This window comes from Pipra filicauda, unplaced genomic scaffold (assembly GCF_003945595.2).
Source record: "Pipra filicauda isolate LSUMZ 115617 unplaced genomic scaffold, ASM394559v2 scaffold584_size286106_pilon, whole genome shotgun sequence".
Lineage (NCBI taxonomy): Eukaryota > Metazoa > Chordata > Aves > Passeriformes > Pipridae > Pipra > Pipra filicauda.
Genome location: NW_024104736.1, coordinates 104,303 through 127,285, shown reverse-complemented (window position 1 = coordinate 127,285; position 22,983 = coordinate 104,303). Strand labels below are relative to the sequence as shown.

Below are 22,983 nucleotides of genomic sequence, written 5' to 3'. Positions count from 1 at the left end.
ACTCTTGGTCAATGGTTTGCTTGCTTGGTTTTTTTTTGTTGTTGGTTTTTTGTTTTGTTTGGTTTTTTCTTTTCTTTTTTGTAATCTCTATTTTTTTTTCCAAATCTGAGAATAAAATAATGCAAGTTTAAATATCTAGAAAACATGACTTATGTTGTGAAGGAAGAAGATCGGGGGGACTAACTTAAAAGATGAGTAGAGTGATGGGAGAATGAGAGTTTTCAAGAAGTTAAAAACCCATTGTTAAGAGAAAAGTTGTAAATTTAGGAAGAAAACGGGGATTATGTTGCAGAAAGTGATAGATTACTTACCATGAAAGAAACATTAATGGATGCATTGAGAATACTGGACAGCTGTTGGGAGAGGCTGTGGAGCTATTGAAAAACAGGTTAGAGCATAGATTAAGCAGATGATTAAAGTGGAAAGAGACCTTTAGAGGTCACTGAGGTCCCACTCAGAGCAGGGCCAGTTTCCACCCTCTAGTCCTCCTACCCAAGATCTTCTTTTTCCAGTATGGCCACAAGGATTAATATGGGAGACTGTATCAAAAGGCTTGTTAAAGTCAACATAAAGTGACACATGCTCTCCCTCTATCCACTGAAGCAGTCATCGTAACCCAGAAGGCAGTCAGGACTGATTTTACCTTGATAAAACTATGCTGACTGTTTTTTCATCACTTTTATGTGCTTGGATATGGAATCAAGGAGGGCTGGCTCAGTAATCATCTCTGCAACTGAGGTTGGGTTGATATCCTTGTATCCTTCTGTTTGCCCTTCTTAAAGATACTTGTGACCTTTGGATTACTCCAGCCATCCGAAAGTTCCCCTGATCACCAAGACCTATGAGGAGCACTTTTGCACGCACACCTTCTGGTCCTATGGACTTGTCAAGATTTGTTCTGGTGTAGCTGATCTTGCTGTTGGGCAGGAACTTGGATTATCTAGCGAAATCTCTTGCAACCTTGTGATTCTAAGGTCAAACAAGAATACTTGCTTTATCACATATGACATCTTGCATTTCTAGAATTTCCCTCCTGCCCTTGACAAGCTCTCCTTCCTTGATGTCTCCTTTGTCCACTTGAATCTAAATGTTGCAAAATTCAGGGGGCTTTCAGCAGATTTAGCTGAGAAGCACAGACAAGTTCCTTGGCTACTCCACTGTGCATTTATCTATCTGATGAGCTACGTGGAGTTCCCAGTTAGACTACCAAGGAAGACTTTATATCTTGTGAAAAGGGTTGCTGTGGGTCATATGTGCCCCTTATTTTTTAAAAAATTGAAAATCCCACCCATTAATTTTTGCTTATGCACCATTACTGAACATTTACTCTATCCTGTCCATGGACAAATTTCATGTGATTGGCCAAGTTGGGACATAGGGATTTATATTTTTGTTCCAGGTGTTCGAGTTCTGCCCGTTTGTAAGTACACTGATAGTTCTAAGTGAAGGACTTTCTCAGCCCTTTTCCTGTTGTAACAGACAGTATTGACATTCCCACCTTTGACCTCTTTCCCTATTATGCTTTCTTTTGATGCTAAGAAAAAGTGTGATTCTGTGCAAAAGCACCACTTTGTTTCTTTGAATGTATCCTAGCACTATCTCCATGTTCACTTCCCACATTTTAACAGCTTTATGGTTTAATGAAATGAAAAAAGTAAACCAGAAAAATATTGCTTTATTGATAAAGCCATTCTTGGCATGCAGTTGAAAGACTGCATATGTGTTGAAAATTTAAAAATATTAAACCTCAAAACAGACACTCTCTTTACATGTAATAGCATATATTATGGCTGAGACTGTAATAGGACAAGGTACCAGAAAGTGATAATAAGAAGCTTAATATTTTGCATAACCAAAAATACATAGTTTATTAAATAGCTCTAAAAATCCTTGTTACTGTTTCAAAATCCAGTTATAATTCTGAAGTTTTTCTGAAAAATATTTGAAAATTTTGCTTGAGCCTTTGTGAAAGTTGATTTAAGTTTCTTCCATCAGACTTATCATTCATATCACACTGAGCTCAGATATCTTAGAGTCAGACTTAAGTTAGTCAAAAGCATTTTGATTTTTTCTCATGCTGATTAATAAATACCTAAGTAGCTAGTTTGTGAAATGGGACTTGAAGTATTGAAACATTCTATGTACATATACACGTGTATACAAATGTGTTTGTAAGCATCTATAAGAGAAAAGTCCAGGCCATTTTAAAATAAGATAATACTGTGCTGTCAGCGTAGAAATCCTCTGATTTGTAAAGAGCAAAATCTCATGTTGAATTTTGTTTCACCAACTGGAAGGTAGTGTGGTTAGACAAAAAATACTATATTCAGAGGCAAAAAACCTTCCTTATCTGAAATCTGTGGTTATTTCAGGTTCCAGTGTCATAGCTAAGAGCATGTCTGGCCCCTTCTTTTCTGTAACTGGCATGGCTTCAGGAGTAAAGCAGTTGTTAGCGAGCAGCGAAGGGACTTTGGAATTTCCTGCACTCCTGCTGTGTAGATTCAAATGCTAAGTTTAAATAATGGATGAAGCCAAGATTATTATAATTGATCATTGTATGATTTATATGGAGTAATTATAACTAGGTTGAGAAAGAATTTTCAAAAGCTAGTTTCCTGGTAGCCAGAACCATTAAATAACAGTGTGCTGCCAAAACAAAAATTAGGTGGGAACACAGCCACAAAGTTCAGAATGTCTGTCACCCACCTGATTTATAACCACCCTGATGATGACAGTATCAGTGGTATTTTCCTGTTAAGAACAGTAAGAACTGTTTCAATTGTTTTTCTTATCTTTCTAACAGAACTCTGCATTGTTTTAAGTGTAGTCAAGCATAATAACTGGAAAACTGTAAAAATCTAATGCATAACAAAACGAATAGGTGTAAGAGGTTGAAAAGGTTAATTAAAAGTGTAATGATTGCATTTACTGAGACAGTCCAATTAATCACTTTATTCCAGTGGTCATGTGAAAACTATTGCTTTAGAAACCTGATTTCTAGTGCTGGCATACATGGTCTGATTCATTTAAATATGTATTTTTCTACAAGTGAAAATTTATTTTTTTATTTTAAACTGCTTTTATTTATTTGAAAATATTTTAAAGTAGTAGCTAATATTTAACCCTGTATCCTCACATAATACTTCCTGCAGCTATGCTCCCTCTGAGCAGGATGGGAGCATTGCCCCCTTGATACTTGTAGTCTTACAGCCCCACAGGAGGTTTGCTTACAGCTTAATGGGGTTGTAGGTATAGAAGAAATAAAGCACTAGAAATACATCATTATGTAATGTGATCTCTCTGGAACAGTGTATATGACCAACAAAGTGAATTCTCAAGTGTCAACAAGCACAGCTAAATGTGATTTTTACCACGTCAACTGGAAAAGAAGGAAAAAAGAACCTTGAAAGATCAATTACAAGGGTCATAACCTTGTATTATCTGATTTGCTATAATATTCACACAAGCTTTATTGGAATGGAACATAAATTTGAAAAATAGTGAGATTAGAAAGGATTGCAATGCTACAGCAAAGAGCTAGAAGCTTTCTCCTGGTTTATTTTGCTGGGGCAGCACTTTAGAGGGAGCCCATTATAAGCAGGAGAACAGTAGTTATGTTAATATGGTAATTAATCAAGTCTGAGGAAAAGAGGAAACAAGTTGTGAATTCAATTCTGTAGTAATAAAAAGAAATGCTGAAAGTTGCCCTGTAAATTGGCATGACTTTGGCAAAACAGTCCCTCACTGTGTCTTGAGAACTTGTGTGCAGTAAATCTCTTCTCATGGCAACCGTGTAGGATTGAATATTTTCACAGATTTATTCTGTATTTCTGTGTCTGCTGGTTCTTTCTTAATTCTGTTGACTTAATATTTAGCTGGTAATAAAATACTGAACTGTATAACACGGTAGCATGTGCAGTAACACATTTACACTTAGAATATTTTAAAGGGAAATTAATTAGAAGAAATCAGCTGAAACTGTGGTGATAGCCTTCCACATCACAAACCCAGCCTCTCACTCAGTACAGAGCATGAATTGTATATGGAATGACTGACTCCCCCAGAAAAAAATGTATGCTGTACATGGTCCCAGTCATGTGTGATCCATCCCTACTGCTAGTGCAGTGTAGATAGATTAAAATGATCTTTACACCTTAAAACTCTTTAGGGTAGAACTGAAATAATTGGTGCAGTAATGTGATAAACAGTGACTGGATCAGTTTGTAACAACTTTAGTTTCTTTGTTTAGCAGTGTCTGATTTTATTAAGGCATTTCTGCTTCCTAAGTGAGATACTTTAGACAGAAGTATAAGTAGCTTTAAAGAGTCAAATCCATGACAGATTATTGAAAATTCAGAATAACTCCAGTGAATAAAATAGATTGAACTGTGCTGGCATGAATATAATGTACAGCTACTGTCTTCAGTGCCATGTGGAAAACTAGGGATACTGGCATAATCTTCCGTTAGATTTGTAGCAGAAATTAAAGGTGATAGATCAGGAGACTTGTGTGAGTGAAGACAGAATTTCAGCAGCATACCACAATGTTGTTAACACTGGGGAGCAGGGTTTCCTCTCCCTCCCTGCTCTCATGGATCAAAAATTTAAACCAGATCACTGTAGGGTTATAAGACTTTCCTGTTACATAACCTGCAAGTTGAGTTGATGTCCCTCAGCCAACCCACAGAGCTCAGCCTTTCCTCATTTGTCCCCAGAAAAGAATGAAAGTATCAAAGGACATAGTAAGACATAACTTTTCCCCTTTTTCATCAAAACATACCCAGCATAGGAGTTGCAATTTCTTGCAACCTTTATCTGCAATGTCAATGAAATGCAATAGGAAATAGTCAACTAAAGGTATCAGGATCTAAGTCTAAATGGCAACAAGAGCCCTGCCGAGTATTAGAACTCAGATGCAGCGGTGAACTTGGGCAATGCAAAATGCAGCATTTAGAGCATGTGGCCTCATTAGTAGAACTAAACTTGTAGGACCAAGAGATATATTTATCCACCTAAAAGTCAGGAGTCTCTGCTTCCAGGTGATACCTAAAAACCTGAGCAAGATCCTCATAAAATACGCAGAGAAAACTGTGTTAAAAACAAACGAACAAACAAAAAATAAACAAATTCTTTATTGTAAGAGACATGAGTCACTGGGACAGTTGCTCAGTGAAATTGTGGGTGCCCCATCCCTGGAAGTGTTCAAGGCCACATTGGATAGGGCTTAAGTTACCTGGTCTGGTCAAAGATATGCAGAAATACAGAAACTGAGCTTTGTTGGAAGACTTGGGACCTGAGAAGCCGGATTCACAGCCTCAAGCAGGTGCACCTGCCCACGCAGCAGTCAGTGTATGCTCCTGGGATTAGACAACCACTCTGGGATTAGACAACCACTCTTCTTTCAGTAGGCACCTAGCAGAAGATATTATGGTGCTCTGGTAATTAAGTTAGTGATCAGAATAGTCACTGAGGAAGTTAGATGTCTTTGCTCTCGGCTCATCTCTGCAGGATATCAGAAAGCCTGGGAAGGTACCATGTGGGTTTGGCAGTAGCTTGATCTGGAAGGGCAGGCATGAGATGGAGTATAGAAAGGGTTATGTATTTTTAGGAGGGATTAGCAGTAGAGAGTACAAGTGGGATCATGCCTTTGCAAGCTTAGAGTTAAGGGAGTCTTCTTCAGGGAGGCAATCCTGGTTTCCAGTCATTGCTCTTGTAAGAGAAGTAACTCTCTTTCCTGGGTGCAGGCCAGAACCCAGCAATCTGCCTCCCAGGGAGAGCTGTCATTCTTGGGCTAAAGCATCTTACTCTCTCTTTGTTTTGCAATATATACCATTTCCTGTGCACCTTCTTGAGAACACGCTGCAGTGAGATGGTCTGAGAGCCCTTCTGGGAAATGGGAACGGCATTTTTGAGTCTCCAGGTCATGGAAGGCATTGAACCCAAAGTCTGCAAGATCCCAACTGATGACTCACTAGTGGAGTCTCATAAAAACAAAGGCCAGGGTGTGTTGCCAAAGACTTTGCATAACATGGTAGCTAAACACTTACAAAAACAACATGGTAAATGAACACATCCAAATCATGCTTGTTGGTTCATGCTAAGCAATGTAAATGTTCTTGATCTCTGTATGATTTGGACAGGAGGCAGTATTTGCCTCCTCAAGTAAATTTATGGGTGTATTCAGAAAAGAATTCTAGAGACCTGTGGAATTTGTGTGATCAAAGACTTATGACTCATCAGGAATGTAAAATGTTCCAGCTTTGGTTTCAGGAACCTTAAGTCTCAGTTCAGGCAGTTTTGTTTTTCAGGTCTGTTTGTTGCTGTAGCCTTGGTTGTACCCTTCACAGGCACACGGGAGTCAGGCTCATCCTTGTCACTTGGTGCCATCGACTTTAATTTCAGCATGCATATTTGGTAGTACTCTGAACGCCCTGGTTATAGCTGATAATATATTAGCTTCAATTTACAAATTAAGGCATCTGCTTATTATGATTATGCAAAAAGTTTGAAGTAGGTTGGCTGTTCTAATACTGAGCAGAAGACAGGTAGAACTTCAGAATAATACTATGTGTATCAATCTCGGGATTTTTCTCTACCATTTGGGATTAGAAATAGTTTGACCAGGAAAATGATAATTTATTTTAATGCATTAAAAGGCAGATGACAATATTTTTTATGCTTTCCTTGTTTTTTAATCTGCTCTTTTTAAAAAGCTAGAGTACTTTGTTGAACCCCATAGCAGCACTTTTGTTAAAGTGGGATCATGGCTCCCCTCTTAATTCTGGTCAGTTTTTGGTTCCTGTAGGCCATATTCTGCACCTGTGTTGGAGTAGGCCCATACCCATGTGGTCACCTCTATCACTTTGTAATTTTGCCTTCCATCACATTAACATTTATCGCTCTCTTTTATAGCATTCCCTTCACTAAATCTACTAGAAAACCTACCAATGCTAATTACTTGCAAATAGTAATGGTAATTTTAATGACAACCTCAGTAAATTGCTTTTCATGTGCTGTAAGAAAATTGAAAACTAAGTGTCCATTTTGCTGTTTAATAAGAATCTTATAGAACAACTAATAGTCCTTGTGCTCCTTCTGTCTACTGGGAGCAGAAATAAGAAACTCCCAGTATCCATGGAATCCCTTCCTGTGCACTGTGGCATGGGTTATCTGGAGTTGAGGAGACAGCCAAAGGCACAGTAGGTGAAGAAATGAAATAGAAATGGAGATGCAAGGAAGATGAAAGATTAAGGTGAAGAGACTGTGAAAGAGTGTGAAGCATAAGGAAGATCAAATAGGGCAGAGGAAACCGTATTATAACTTTAGAAACATCTCTGGATAAAAGACTGGAGCATTTGGCTGGCTTCTTTTAGTGGTCATATTGGAGATTGAATCCAGGAGTGCTGCAGCTGTAGCAATGTTGGGCCAGGGTGGGGAGATTCAGGAGATAACAAACACTGAAGTGGTTACACCCTGTGCTGTAGTACAAGGACTGCTTTTTCATCAGTAAAACTTGTCACCTTGCCTGCATGTCTTCCATGTGCAGCAGAAGGGCTGTGAGCTGGTGATGAATGTAGAAATAACTCAGTAAGCCAGTGATTGCTGCTCCAGAGTTGTGCCTGGTAGGAGGGTGGGTTTAGGCATCCTAATGCTTTGGCTGTTGGGAGCTGCTGGTTTCCCACCAAGGCAGCAGCTCCTGGCTCTGGCAGTGTTCTACCGTGCCTCTGCCTGCACCCCATCAGGGCAGCATCCATGGCTCACAGCTACTGGAGGTGTCTGCTGGGAGGCAGCATCCTGGGAATTCCACATCAGCTCTCCTGGACCCTGTGCCACAGGCGAGAACCAGTGCCTTGCACACAGCCATGAGGCATCACTTACTACCTGCCTGGAAGTAACTTCCCTTGGAGTCTGCAGTGATTTGGCAGGAGTGGAGAGCTGCATGGTTTGGCAGAGATTTGCAGAATTGGCCTAGGCAAAGCAGACTTGGGAGAGGGGAAGCTCTGGGTTGGGAAATGGCAGTGGGAAGAAATCGTTATTTGTCCCAGGCTGCTGCCCTGACTGCCCTCAATCCGTATCCAAGTGCCCCAAGAGAGGGGGGAACTAAGAAAGGATCTCCTTATACAAACCTTTCCCAAAGGATTCTGGCAGGAAAAGTGGCTCTGGATTAGATCCGTTTGCTTTTAAAGTAGGCAGTACCTGTTAAGAGCCAAACTGCTGCCTGTCTTAATAATTTAAGCTTTGCAGAACAGAAGCTGGATGAAATTTTGACCTTATATATTACTGCTGCATAAGTAATCCTCAGAAACACTCCCCGTATTCTTAACTGTTTGTAGTTACCACAGGACTTAGGAATAGTTATGTTGCACTTTTGCAATTAAAATAAAGTGTGTTCTAGATTGTAAATTTTTCATTAAAACATGATTTAAAAGCTTAAGAGAAGGTGATATTAATGAGTTGGTTTAGACAGTCTGTTTTAATTCAAATGCAATTGATGCATCTCTCTTATATGTTGTAAGTTAGTCTTGGTTTTAAAAGGTGAAAATAATTTGTAAAATGTGATGACAAATATGCCAGAAACAATAGCTAGGGACGTGTGTATCAAACAGAAAAGGCAAGTGGCATATTACGGCCAGGGCTAGTTTAAAAAACCAAAACCTCCAAAAAACTGATCTCTGTTCAGAGTTGACACGTAGAGGAATGAGGGTCTTGGACAGATATAAATTGGATGACAGATACGAATATGCATAACTATTGTTTTTGAACAATTTGCACCTAATTCAACTTTCATCCAAGACAGCTTTCACTGCTCCTTGCATTGTCAGTGATTTGGCTTATGTTCTACCTTTTAAAAAAAATTGATTAACCTGTCCCTTTTGATTTTTGAGGTGCTCATACTCAAGAGTGCTTTTTAATTCTGTAGCAGCATATATCAATACGGTAAGCTGGTGTCTGTTCATTTTGCAGCACCCCATCTGGAGCTCTTCCACAGAATTTTGTTTTAAAGAGGGGAATTCAGCAGTTGACTCCGAGGCACAAATAACCATGTAATTACTGTGCAATCACATTGTAATTAGCATGTACTATTCATATATTGCCTAATTATATGCCCTGCAGATTACATAGTAATTATATTTGTACTAAACATATAATTCTATATACTGTATTAAAAAAACTTTGGAAGTTCATAGTTAAGATTTTAGTTGTATGCTAATGTAGTACAGTGTTTTACATAAAAATGTTACAATTTTATGAGAGGGTTCTATTTTGGCTATCTCATCTCTTCTGCGTGCGGTGTTGCTTAAACTGTTGTAGGCTGCTATTATAAAAAATGCTTGGCTCTGTTAATTTATAGTCAAATGTTGCATGTTTATAATTCTGTAATTTATGAACATAAGGAAAAAGTTGCAGTTTATTGTGCAAGCAGCTGAGATTGGGAAGGACTTGGAGTGTGAATGTTAAATGCACAAAGGTTAAATGTACAAACCCCTGAACACAGTTACAGCACATTGCTGGAGTGAAACACAAATCTAATGCTACTTATGCTTTGTGTTATTTTTGGGTAGGTGAGATGCATGGGACGTAGGTGATATATTTGTATAATGTGAAATGTGTGTGAGCAGCCAAGGCCCATCGTGGGTACAGTATGTTCAAACAAGTGCAGAACCTCAGTGCAACACATCAGCCAAGCTGCATCATCTTTTCCTGCCATGGAAAAAGAGAAATGGTCAATGTCCTGATCTGGAAATGGAAGGCAGAGTGGTAGGAGAATGGGGATGAGTGGCACTGAGTTGTAGAAGGACCTGGGACTAAGTTTCTGGGTAGAGGTGGAAGATCTAGGAAGAAAAAGCTTTAAGAGGAACTTAGAGCTTTAAAATGTTTGAAGTGTTTTATCTTTGGCCAGCCCCCCTAAGAAGTTGCAGCAGATTTTAGATATTTGAAAACTGTTTTGTTCAGCTTGCAAATTCTGTAGCAGTGGGAAGTTAATGTATTTTTTTGGGTCTGTGATGTTGGCTTTCCTAATATCCAAAGCAGCATTATGGTTATTCTTAATTGAATTTTGCAATCTAATGCCAGTTGCCTTCATTTTCAAGCAAAGGATCTATTGGGTTATAATATCTGGGTAATGTATTGCAAAATTAAAAGCGTAATTATAGCCTTAAATTATATCTGAGTTTAATTTTTCCTGTAACTTCTTGTAGTGTGTGCATGTGTGTGTGTGAGAAAGAGACACTCCTTGTTTTATAATGTTTCTTTCACAGTCACTTGTTAATTCTGTGTCAGCTTCTTCAAAGCTTGTAAACTTCATAAATGTACCAGGGTTCAGGTGGCATCTATAGACATTATAGCAGTGTTTTTACCTAAGCATGGAGCTTGCAGGCCTTGTGGGTGGCTTTAGAGAGCTTCCAGTCGTGGGGCTGCACCTGATTTCCTTTCTGTCTGGGTGAGCTGTTCTCATACCTCAAAAACTGTAATAATGGGCACATAGCTTTTACATTCTGCAAAGTACACAGATTACATTTAAATGTTGTTACCTGGGGTAGACACAGAACATCATTTAACTTGTTCAAGGGAGAAATTACAAATGTCAGAGCTTTACAAAACCAGAGTTAGAAGCCCACGTTCTCACTGTGTTCTTGTGCAATGGGCAAACGTATCCCTTCCAATTTACCTCAGATTTTAATGGCTGTTTAGTGAGACCAAGTCTTACCCGGTATTCATCCTGCATGTCTGCTACAAGGAAGATGAAGTGCAGCCTGCCCAGAATATTTGTCATTTATTTGCCAGCATTCTGACCTTAACGCGTGCCTGTGCTCTTGTTCGCTTAAACCATTACCCTGAGAAACATAAGGACTGGTTGCAGTTTCTGACACTGAAAGTTTTGTATGTAACAAGTATGTGTATTGAGGATCTCATGAACAGTGAAATAACCACAAACATCAAAGCACAGTATAAATGTGACGCATTTCTCACTGCTGTTGTGTTGTTTTTTCTAGTGGAGCCAGTACTTTCAAAGGGGAACAATTGCTTGGATGCAGCAAAAGCTTGCAACCTAAATGATACCTGCAAGAGGTTCAGATCTGCTTACATAACCCCCTGCACCAGCAGCACGTCTAATGAAATCTGTAACAAGCGGAAGTGTCATAAGGCCCTCCGGCTATTTTTTGACAAAGTCCCCCCAAAGCACAGCTATGGGATGCTCTTCTGCTCCTGTCGAGACGTAGCCTGTACAGAAAGGAGACGGCAGACTATTGTTCCTGTGTGTTCATATGAGGACAGGGAGAAACCAAACTGCCTGAATTTACAAGAATCCTGCAAGAAGAATTACATCTGCAGGTAAGATAGCACATGGCAGGGGAGTGATTAATGAGGTACCACAGAGAACTTTTTGGTACTGATGGATTTGCTAGGACTAAGGGTCACAGTATCCACTAAGAAAAAGGATGAGTCAAGGAAGAAAGCAAATGCTACTGACATCCTTAACAGAGTAACAAAAGCCTGCATTTGCTTACAGTGTGTGCCTTCTCCAAAACGGTTCACAGCTACTCCCTCGCATTACGGAGAAGTCTTTAAACCCCCAGTTTAATTTTTACAGATTTTTGTTGGAAACATTAGGTGTTTTTATGAAATGATGTCTGAGACTGATTTCTATGTCCCATTAATGACCAGGTAAAATAGAATTTTTCACTATAATGGGATTTATTTTCATTGTGCATGTGAGCACTAATAACTGGGAATATAAGCTTCATGTTGGACTTTATAAATGGTCACAATGCATAGACTTGGGTTTTTTCTTCATTGGAAAAAAAGGAGTCCGCATTTATAGACAGAACTCCTGGAATCTTCATGGAGCTGTTTTAGTCTTGAAATTTATCTCCCCTCCCCTGAGAAGTGTGCTGGGCTGTTGCAACTGGGGCTCATTGATTCACTGACCTAATTCCCAGCCCCTTTGCTCTGTGTGTTCAGGACAGAGAGGCAGTGCAGAGCACTGCTCCACTGGACAAACTGGGTCCTTTTGCCCTCATTGAGTCCCTGCAGGTTGTAACACAGCACTTATTCAGTGGCATACAGGACCTCCTCTGCTCTTAGGAAATGCTTTAGTCCTACTTAGTATTGTTTATGTTTATATTAGAGCGTTGTGCTAATGTCATATTTATGAAGTCATGCCCAAGAATCCTGCTCATTTGTAATGTGTAAATTTCTTGTAGCTTATCCAATTCTGTGAATTAGCAAACAAGGAGATAAACACTATTGTAAAATGTCAAGGACGCTGAAGATATGATATAAATCTTAATAAGCATTTACTTGTGCCTGGTAAAATATTTACTTTGAAGTTTGTTTATGAGATCTCCTGCTGGTCTTAAGCTTTTAGCTGTAGCACTTCAGATATGCCCGCGTGTTGTTCAGAGGTGAAGAGTTGAGCAGCGCCCTGCCCTTGATGGCTACAGGGAAATCTGGAGGCAGTTTCCTTTTGACCGCAATAAGAGCAGATTTAACTCAGAGCAGGGTTCTCATTTCAGCCCAGTGGCTTGCATTCAGCACCTTCGTAGCTGATGCTGTTGCAGTTAATGAAAGCTGGATGCACGTAGCCTAGAACAATCCATTTTCCATTTCCATGTTGTACCATTAATATGTTTGCTTATATATATTGCCTTCCCTATACACAGGCCCTGTTAATTAGTAGAGTTACAGTATCTTTACTGTGTTTTCTTCCAAACTACCAATGTGTTACAATGCCAGTGAAATTGGAGATGTGTCCCGGTTATTCAGGTTGTAGTGTTCAGGAATTAATTTGTTAAATTAATACTGTTATGTCTCTCATGACTGTGTTTTTCTTTTGTCAGCTTTGATCTAATGTTGTCTCAGCAGCTAAGTTTTTAATGGCATTTTGTTTAATTTAACGAATCTGGTGTGCTTTCTCCATTGCAATGTTGCAGAAGAAGGCTTGGTAAAATCTCTACTGAAGTTGCAGCCAGCACTGGGATGAAAATGGATTTCTTTGTAGGTTCCTCCTGTGGCTTTTGCTTTAAAATGCTGAAATTAAAAAATTTGGGCTCTTCCAAGGCTCAGTGAGACCTGGCTATGAGGGTGATTTGTTCCCCTGGTCCCACAGGAAACCAGAGACTTAGGCAGGGGAGGAAAGAAATGGGAGACGACCTCCTTGTTATTGAAAGCATTGGCACTGATAAGTATCAGTCCTCCTAGTAATTCCAGATATGTTTAGAATAATTAAAAGTGGCAGTCAGTAGGTATGTAATTCTCACTCTGATAACTTGTATTTAATTTTGAAATCAGAGTATCTAAAAGGCAGAATAATTTGAAAATATGTTCTGCCTACTGAAAAACCATATAATTTAGAAACTGTTATATTTGCATGCCTATTATGTGTATTAAAGCCTTCTCATAATGCTGATTAACACAAGGGGTAAAAAGTTCTAAAGGTTTTCTGGAAATACATTAGTAAATGTTTTATGAATGCTGCTTCCTGAGAAATGCAAGATTTGAATCTGCCCATAATCTGTATAAAATATCACCTGGACCTGTGCAAACAAGTATTCCATATTGGATGCTCTTTAGAAGCCTTATCCTGGTGTAAATACATGTGTGTGTGTGTATATATGTATGTGTATATGTGTGTGTGTATATATATATATATATATATAACTGAATCTGTTCTTGAAACAGAGTTAAGAGCAGGGGCGATTTGGCCAAGCTGCAGGTGCCACTAACAGAAATGGCAGGATGCTTTGCTTATTTTTTATTCATTAATCTATCTGTTACATAACATAAACTCTTAATAGAGGGAAAACCAGACCAGAAATGTCAGGAAATGCAAATAAGTTTTGACTTAAGTAAACAGTCCTAATTTTTCAGCTTCATCAGAATACTGAATGGTTCACTTTCATTATCATTTTTCTGCTGCCTCTGCTTGTATCCCAGTCCATATGCAGCTTTGAAACCAATCAGAGTCTCTCAGGCATGTCTGTCAATGCTCACTGAAAAGAAAAGAAAAAAAAATAACAGAGAACAAAAAGAAGCCATTAGAGTTCCTTTTTGTTATGAACATAAACAAATCTTCTAAGGAAAAACAATATGCTGTCAATAACTTACACCAGTGATGTCCTGGAATAGCATAAACCTCTGAGGAACCTCTTGATCTGATCACTTCAACCAACAATTAAACTTTAGAAAGCTGACTGACATGTTTTGAAAATGTTTTAAATGCAGGGCAGCGTGCTTCACTTTTGCCCCTATCACATTTGACAGTGTTTCAAGAAGTATTTTGCTTGAGTAATGAAACTGTGAGTCACTAATTTGGTCTTTTTGTTTTGTATTTTGAATTTGTATACCTCCTCTCTTTCCTGGATATGTTCAGAAGACACTGACCAGAGTGATAATGATACAGACCCATTATTTATTGAAAGAACAGTATCAATCCAGTCATGTGCTGCAAAGGTCAGAAAAGAAGGGCAGCATTTTTTATTAATAAAAGAAACTGGTAACATCATGTTTCTTGTCCTCCACAATTACTATATTCAAAGTGTCTGGTCAAATCACTGAGGCTCATTTTTGAAACTGAAATAGCTAGAAAGTAGTTCTTAACTAATTTCAGAAGACAGTTGTTTGTTTTGTTGTTTTAGTTTTTTTGGTGACTGTTGTTTTTGTTGTTGTCTTTCTAAAAAAAATACAATTCTTAATGTTTTGCCTTTACTTCTTCAAAGAGTACATGTTGCTGTCTTTGGCTGTTTGCTACTGAAAAAAAAATAAAATGGCTGCATAATATATTTAAATAACTCCTCCTGGGATGTCTGAAGCATAATAATGAAATACCCTATTAGGTTTTAATAGACAGGTCATCTCCTTGAAAGTACAGTGAAAGGTATTTTCAGCATTGTGCGTCCAGAGAACTAAATCTTTATAAATCTGCTTTCATTGGTGTGTTCTTACTTCTTGACCAGTTTCTGGTTACCTATCTGTTGCAACCACCCATTCGATTCTGTGTGAAAGATATCTGCTTCTACAAATATCAGAATATTGTGAGATATGCAGACATTGTTGTCAGTGCATAGAAGAGTTCATCCACTGTAAAAGTTAGAACAAAAGCTCAACTGCTTGATATGTTTCCTGAAAACATAAGAAACCTGACAAGAAAATAATTTGCCTTCATGATATTCTGTTGAACACTTTTAATGATAATTTACCTTTGGAAAGGGAGTCACTGTATCTGTGCTCCTTTTTCATAAGGCATGTGCAAATCTGCAAGTGCTTTGTATCTGTAACCTGTTTGTAAAAGTGGCTTTTCTGTGTAAGACTTACGGGCTGTTCCTGCAACAAGTACCCTACTGACTGCAAACCCTGCACCCTCGTGGTTCAGCACTATAGACAAGTCTATGATGAGATGTTATAAAGGTGCAGGCAACCTTTTTTGTCCTTCTGTAGGAGTGGGGGAACCCAGCATCTTGTGTTAGGAGGGACATCTTCAGTTAACAGCATTAACAAGTAGCAGAGAGGAGTGTGCTGGAGGGATGTGTGGGAGGAAATAGAAGAGGGGAAGAAGAATTATGCCCTTTTCTTAAAATTTTCTAATCCTTAGACTTTCATTTTTTCCCACTATTTTCCCTTACTTTTTTTTCTCCTGCCTCTTCCGCTTGCTTAGTCTCCTTTCATCTCCTCTTTCCAGATCTTCCAGTGATTATTTGACTTTCACCGGCTCCCTGACATGTTTGAAATCTATTACAGCCACTTATGGCACCTCCTCACCTGCATCTCTGCATGTTGTGCTTTTCATCCCTCACTAGCCTGCCATGGTCCGGTGATCATCTGTAATTCAGCAAATGAGAGGGAGGACATGGGTGCTGCCTCCCTTTCTGAGCCTCCTACCTTATACGGATGACAATTCACTTGGCCAGCTACAAAGCCTGACTGCTCGCTCTCAGGCTGACTCTAGTTTTGTGTGTTTTGTGAGTACATTTGGTGGACATTTACATGAAGGACCCAGTAGCATTGTCCAGTTCTGTATAATGGAGTTGGATTTGAGCCCCTCCAGGGTATTTATATCAGTTTGGCATTCAAAGTACTCTTGGCAGCCCCTTGGGATGACTGGTTTGCTGTGGTTATGCAAAACCAGGACAACATCATAGTTTTTGTAATGCTGTTAAGGACATTCAAAAAAAGGACACTCTTGATTTCTAGCAGTGTGCAGGCTGTGCCTACATTGTATGTTTGTAGACTGAGTCAGGGAGTGGGTGAAAAACCTCGTGTGCTGCCTGACTCACCCTGCAGTAGATGTAGGATGCTTGCAGTGTAGTAGGGTAGCCTGAGCTCAGGCTACTTGAAGATCCTCCCTGCTCTCTGGACTCAGGAGAGCTCCTGTGTCTGTAGAATACCAAGTGGGACAGAAGAAAATGTAAATCTACCTTTTGGCTGATGCCCAAAAGCCCACATCACATTTATAAGCATAGCCTGAATTTGAAGAGTGATTTTTATAAATATAGGTATATACAAGCATGTAAATATGTGCATATGTGTTTTTATTGCTAGAGGTATCATATTTATTTAAGTGAAAAAAACCCAGGTATTCATTAATTTTAATGAACTAATCTCCACATTTGTGGAATGATGACAGTTCAGAAAATTCAAAAATGATGGGCAATAAGCTGGTGTGCTCTGCAGAGAAAACATGATGGTGTAGTGGAGTATGTGTGTGGGGAATTGCTAGCCTGGGAAAAAATATTAATGCAGTCTCTGCAAAATAAGCAAAAACCTTTCAAGAAAGGCAAAGTAAAGATAGGAAATGCTGCAATATAATATAATTTTTTCCCCTTTTAGTCCCTTATATGATTCATTACATCAATGTCTTCTTTTAGCAGAGTAAATGGACAGAATATTGCTCTTCCCTCCCGCTCGTAAACAAAGATAATTTAAAATTTCTTCCATCTGAATAAAACTCAAAAGTAATCAAGCAGTTCCTCCTTATAATATGTCCATAGATCCCTTTGGAATCAAAAAATCCCAACATCCAGTAAAACAAGCCTGCTTTGTCCCTCTTGAAGTGTAGATGGGTCTCATTTTGCAGTGCCAAGATCTGCTTGGCTAGCCCTCATTTATACTCCCTCTGTTCTGCTTAAGAGGGTCTTGAAGATTAAAAGCTTGTTGGGTGATTGACATTTCCCTGAAAGAAGGAAAGATGCAAGGATATTGTAATTAGAAGAATGGCTCAGCCTTATTCCTGCACCCAACTTTCACTTTGCTTTGTGCTGTAACAATGAAGAGAGCCTCACTCACAGGGGGTTTATGCTCCAAGAAGCAGTAACTAGACAGTTTCTTTACGCTGGGGTCCCTTGTCAGGCAAACTTGAAACTCTCCAGGCAGCATCCCTTCAGTCGTCCAGAACCTCTGCTGATTCCTGAAAGCTGGTCTCCACGAAAAGGGAGTGCAGTTCTTTTGTGCTCATTATCTGTAAAACACGAGTTATGCGTCAGCATTTTCAGAGCTGTTTGAGTCAGACAAATGTTTGATTCTGTCTTATATGGTGTGGCTTCAGCAGTGTCCCTGACATGGCTGAGGTCCTGCTAGTCCTTTCTGGTTACTTTTAAGGTTAAAAACAAGTGCTGAATATTCATTATTACCTGTCTACAGGGTTGAAAACGTGCAAGTGGGAATAAAGTATGCATGTGTAAACATACAGCAATCATAAAATAAATACCAGCGATTCAGGGTTTTTAGGCTGTATTTAGATACCCTGCTTCCATGTCAGTCTCTTCTTAGTCAGAACAATGCAGTGGGCTGAAGTACTTGTTACCACTAAACTTTTGCTCCGAGAACCGGGGGGGGATTTGTAGATTTGTATTATCCAAATGTGGTCCTTCATAGAATCATGGAGCCATTTAGGTTGGAAAAAAACCCTTTAGATCAAGTCCAGCCATTAACCTAACACTGCCAAACCCACCACTAAACCGTGTCCCTGAGTGCCACATCTACAGGTCTGTTAAATACCTCCAGGGCTGGTGACTCCACCACTTCCTGAGCAGGCTGTTCCAATGCTTGACAACCCTTTCCATGAAGAAATTTTTCCTGATATCCAATCTAAATCTCCCCTGGCAGGGGGCCATTTCATCTTGTCTCATCACTTGTTACTTGGGAGAAGAGATCAACCCCCACCTCACTACAGCCTCCTTTCGGGTAGTTGTAGGGAGCGGTACAGTCTTCCCTGAGTGTTAAGGTCTCTCTGTGTATCATTTTGTCTGAAAAGCTTTATTTTGTTAGTGAGAGAGAAAACCTGCCTGTATAATTTAAGAAATAAGAAGACTACAGATAAGTAACACGAGCCAGGAAAGGGATTACAGCAGGGCAAATGTGACCCATTTTGTTTTGTTGATTTTTCAGGGGGGAAAGATTAAACTACATATGTTAATTAAGCAGTTTCACACATGTTTAGTCAAAAATACTGAAATCCAGGACAGTTAAATTTGGCACTAAACTTTAATGGAGATCTAAATTTGGAGCTACTCATGTTCTTACAGTTAAGCAAGCACTTAATTGCTTTGCTGGATGGGGTTCCACTAAGAGTACTGCTACCGCTGATTTGTTGAATTGGTAGTTGAGAGATTTCTGTAAAGAAGAGTTTAGTATCGACTGGTTTGTCTGAGTAGTTTCCACCCACTGATCTGTTAGATCTGGTGAAGAGAAGGTTTGTGATCCCTTGTTATGTACACTTGGTCACATTTGGCTAACTTGCTGTTTCTGGGGCAAAGAAAGGGTGTACATATTACACAAAAGCATTTTCTTTAATAAATCAAAATGTTTTTTTCATTTACCTCAAGCCATGTATATGCTACAGGCAAGAAGCTGCTCTGTTTAATGTGAATAACAGAGCTATTCTATCAAGTCCATTCCCAGTGTACTTCCTCTGACATCAGTGACTTCAGTGGATTTATTCCAGGGATGGATTTGGCTATTCCTGTTCTGTGTAGGTAAATCTTCAGGCAGTGCTAATTAAGAGAATGTCAACTGATTTTACCATTCCATTATGCTGGACTTTGTAAAGGTTATTTATATCATTCTACATCAGAGCCCAGTGAGAGAATATTTCTGGTGGCAGTTCATCTATTAAAATAGCTGGGAGAAAATGTAAGCACCGGAGCTAAAAATAAAACTTTGTTTCTCAACAGAGCAAGTGACAGCCACATGCATATTTTCAGATTCTAGCATTTTTATGTTTACTGAATAGAGATTGCACTGCTTTCATTATTTTATAAGCACTACTGTGTTACTGGAGTAGCTGGTGTTAGGTGGAAGCCAGATGTAAATGTACCAGTGTCTGCCAAGACTTCTCAGCAGAGGTGATGGTTGTTTTCTGTGCTTTAATGATTTGCTGGCTTTAAAACAAGTGACACAGAAAGAGTTTTCTGATGTGTGTTTACTGTCGAATATAGATTTTCTGTGTGAGCTGACTGTCACCCTTGTCTAAGATTATTAATAGATGACCTAACGTTCACGTGTTTGTGCTTACATTATATTTGTTCAAGCACACACTATAAACCATTAAGGCAAGTTTTTGTGCTTTAAAGTACGTAGGTCTAAGACCTCTGTTAAATTCAAACTGTATCATTTGATTGTTCAGTTCACTTTCTCTTGTTCCAATTCAAGCATAAATCACAGTGGTTGTCCTCTCAGTTATGATGCTCCCTTTTCCAGGTTATGAAATGCTGTAGACACATGTCAGTAACAGGCCATCATGCAACATTGCAAAATATTCTTCAGAATGGACAGTGCATTACAGAGCAACATATACATCTGGGTAGATCACAGATGTATCAACTCTTGGCCTCGTGTTTTTCCCTCTGCCTCATGTGTGTTCATGTTTTTTTGACAGTGGAGTGAAAAAAAAAAGCTCTGAAGACAGCACATCATCCTTAACTGGTAAAAATGGTTTATTTTCCAATCTTATACTACAAATCAGTGCTTTTTGTACTATCATTATATATCCGTATTACTTCTAAAAGCAAGTAAAACATGCTTAATAAGATCAATGCTCTCTTGGTTTGCTACTGCCAGAACTTTTCAACTTGCTGTTTTATGGGGTTGTTTTGTGCATGGAAAAAAATGGGTTCACATAAAAGAGATTCTAATCTGCTTTTATCTGCTGTAGTTCTGGTTTTATGTTTGTTGTCTTACTCCTGAAGTCAGAACAGTATTTAGAGTATTTCATCGTGGGTTTCAGCCATGCCGGCTACCTACAGACCCTGCATGATTGAGTGCAAGGACACACTGAGCACCCTGTCTTTCCTTCAGCCACCTCTCTGACAAGGGGACACAGAGTTGTTTCCTTCAGGAATGCCACTACACATACCACTGAGTTATTTTCTTGTGCAAAGAGCATCCCTGCATAACCTTAGGAAACCTGATACATCTGGTACATCTACCAATAGAAACTTTTCTGGTAAAGAGACAACTTTTATCGGACTTTTAAGATTATTTTCTGTCTCCAAACTCCCAACAGTTTCATGCTTGAGCCAACAATAGTTTATTATAGTTTATTCAAGTGGTTACAGGGAATGTTATTGCTGTGGATGTCTTTCTCAGGTACTTGGAACCACATCCTTTCAGTGTGCAGTGACAATACAGTTGTTAATAAACACTGAAGCATCCAGTAGCATGCTCAAGGACTTGCAGTGGCACTAATTTTCCTTGGCTTGCTTTTCAAGAGTGACAATGATTTTCTTAGGTTACCAGCCTGTAATTCAAAGTCTCTTCTCTTAGCCCAGCTAATGAAGTGAGAACAATTCTGCCCGTAATGCACTAGCTCTTTGCTGAGTAACGTGCTATCAAGATACACTGAGGCTTGGACATCTTTAAATATGACAGACATTTAGCTTTAGAAGCTTCAAATTAAACAGCATAAAGAAAATGAAATAAAATGAAAGTATACTAATTCATGGTATTTGGAAAGCAGCTAGTGGATTTGTTCATGTTATTGGAGAGCTTTGGTACAGAGACAAGTAGACTAAATAGAAATCTTCCCAGCATTCTCTGATAAAACCACAGCCTGACAGTTCAGCCTGTCATTCTGTAGAAGACTCTGAGAGAAGTGTTTTCTTTACAGCTGAGAAGACAGAAACACGTTATGAATGCTTAAGGTGGATGCGAGGAAACAGAGCCCTGCAAAACATATTTAATATAGGTTTGATTTCCTGTGGAATGTTTTCCAGATGTTCTCTCAAACAGGCCTCTAAAAAATGATGTGAGGTAATTTTTTTTTGTAAACAGAAAGATAAAATTCTGTTTTGTGTCACAGCATCTGAAAATCACTGCATTAATTCTTCATTGCATTACCTTGTGCTCAGAATTTTCACCATATTTTTTGAAATTGGTTTTATTACGCAAAAGGTCAGTAGTATAAAAATATTTATATAACTCTATTTCAAATAAATCATACTTGTTTAAAAGTATGATCACATTTGAGCCTAGTGGTTTCCCTTAAACCCAAAGGAGACTTAATATATTAAATTAAAATTACTCTCATGCATGATCTTGAGTCACTTAGAGGGTTTAATTAACATTGATAAACTATGACATTAGTGTTTTGTTAAGTTTTTTTTGATTTTCTGTAGCAGATACTGTGTAAAAGGATCTAACTGGTCTCCAGCAGATGATACGAGCAAGGGGAAAGGATAATATTAACAGAAAATGGTGTAGAACTTACTTTATTTTGCTTTGCACTAAATACAATAAAAGTATATCGGTGTGGGTTTTGTTTATTTTAGAGCACTTGTTAGTCCAAAAAAATAGTTTGTTAATAGAAGAATAGAAAGAATAAAATGTTTGTGCTTTTAATTTTTAAAATACAGATATGCATAGGTGGAAATATTTTTCTTTTTGCATGACTGAATTTATAAGAGTTAGCTCTCCATTTTCTGGGGTACTAGATGTCCAGAAGGTCCCTGATGAACAAAAAACATGAGTAGCATAAGTGCTGACAAACGTGGTGGGGAACATGGAGCTGGCCAGTTTGGGTTGAGTGCAGGTGCTCATCTGGAGGAACCAGCTTTGTTGGGCTTTTGTGTTTGTGCTCGATGCTCTGAGCAAGCATTTGTGATGTTAGAAGGGATCTGAATGAATCTTCTGTGGTCTGTGGTGTTTGTTTCTGTATCTAGTTATTCCACAATGCAAACAGGCTGCCTCTGGGGATTGACCATATTTTGCTTCCAGATGAACAACAGTTTTTAGAGATAAATCGAATCCAGAGTCAAATATTTGCTTGGGTTTAGCCTGCCAGTCATTTAAAATAACAAATCAGAGGCAAAACCAGATAAAAAACCAGCTTCTTCCAGTTAGTAGCTGGTATTTGGGATCCAAAATCCTGTAATGGTTTCTGCCAGTATCGCCAAAGATTTTGATCAGCTCATGTGAGAGAAACTGCATTCAGTATTCAGGTCTTGGGTAGCAAATGGTCTGGCATCAGATCTTTACTTTTACTCTCCTTCCCACTTCCCAAAGGGTACAAATGCTGAGCTGGTTATCAGGGTGCAGCATGGGCTGGGGGCTCCCTGGGGCCCATGGGGACCCCCAGGGACTGGCAGGACAGAACCTTTCAGGCTGAGCTCATCCCACCACCCCAGCTAGGGAGCAGGGCAGTCCCAGGCATCTCCCTGGGAATAGGCTGGGACATCAGCCCATGGGCAGACCTGGCTCAGTGGGGCCCATGGCTGGGTAGGGCCAGGCTGGGGGGGGGGGCTGGAGACTGAGTCCTTCAGCACTGGTGGGGCAGCAACTGAGGCTTTGTGGGGCTGAATGGAGTCCTGGGCCACAGACTGCTGGGGGGAAGCCCCAGGGGTGGGCAGGAACATCAGTGCCCTCAGAGCCTGGACACTCATTGTTTGAGAAGGGGGGTAGCAACAAAAGAGAAACTAACCTCTTTGTTGAAAGAAATTTACTGGAGTTGCTATTTAATGAATTCATGTAAAAGTGGCCTCTTAAAAAAAA

The 22,983-nt window shown here is 39.2% G+C and overlaps 1 protein-coding gene across 1 annotated transcript in view; it reads left to right on the top strand.

Moving 5' to 3' along the window:
* The window catches only part of GFRA1 (GDNF family receptor alpha 1), a 147,380-nt gene that overhangs the window by 76,703 nt on the left and 47,694 nt on the right, over window positions 1–22,983 (top strand). The window contains exon 4 of the mRNA XM_027740032.2: window positions 10,995–11,334. Coding sequence (XP_027595833.1) covers window positions 10,995–11,334 — 340 coding nt within the window. The remainder of the gene's footprint in view (window positions 1–10,994; window positions 11,335–22,983) is intronic.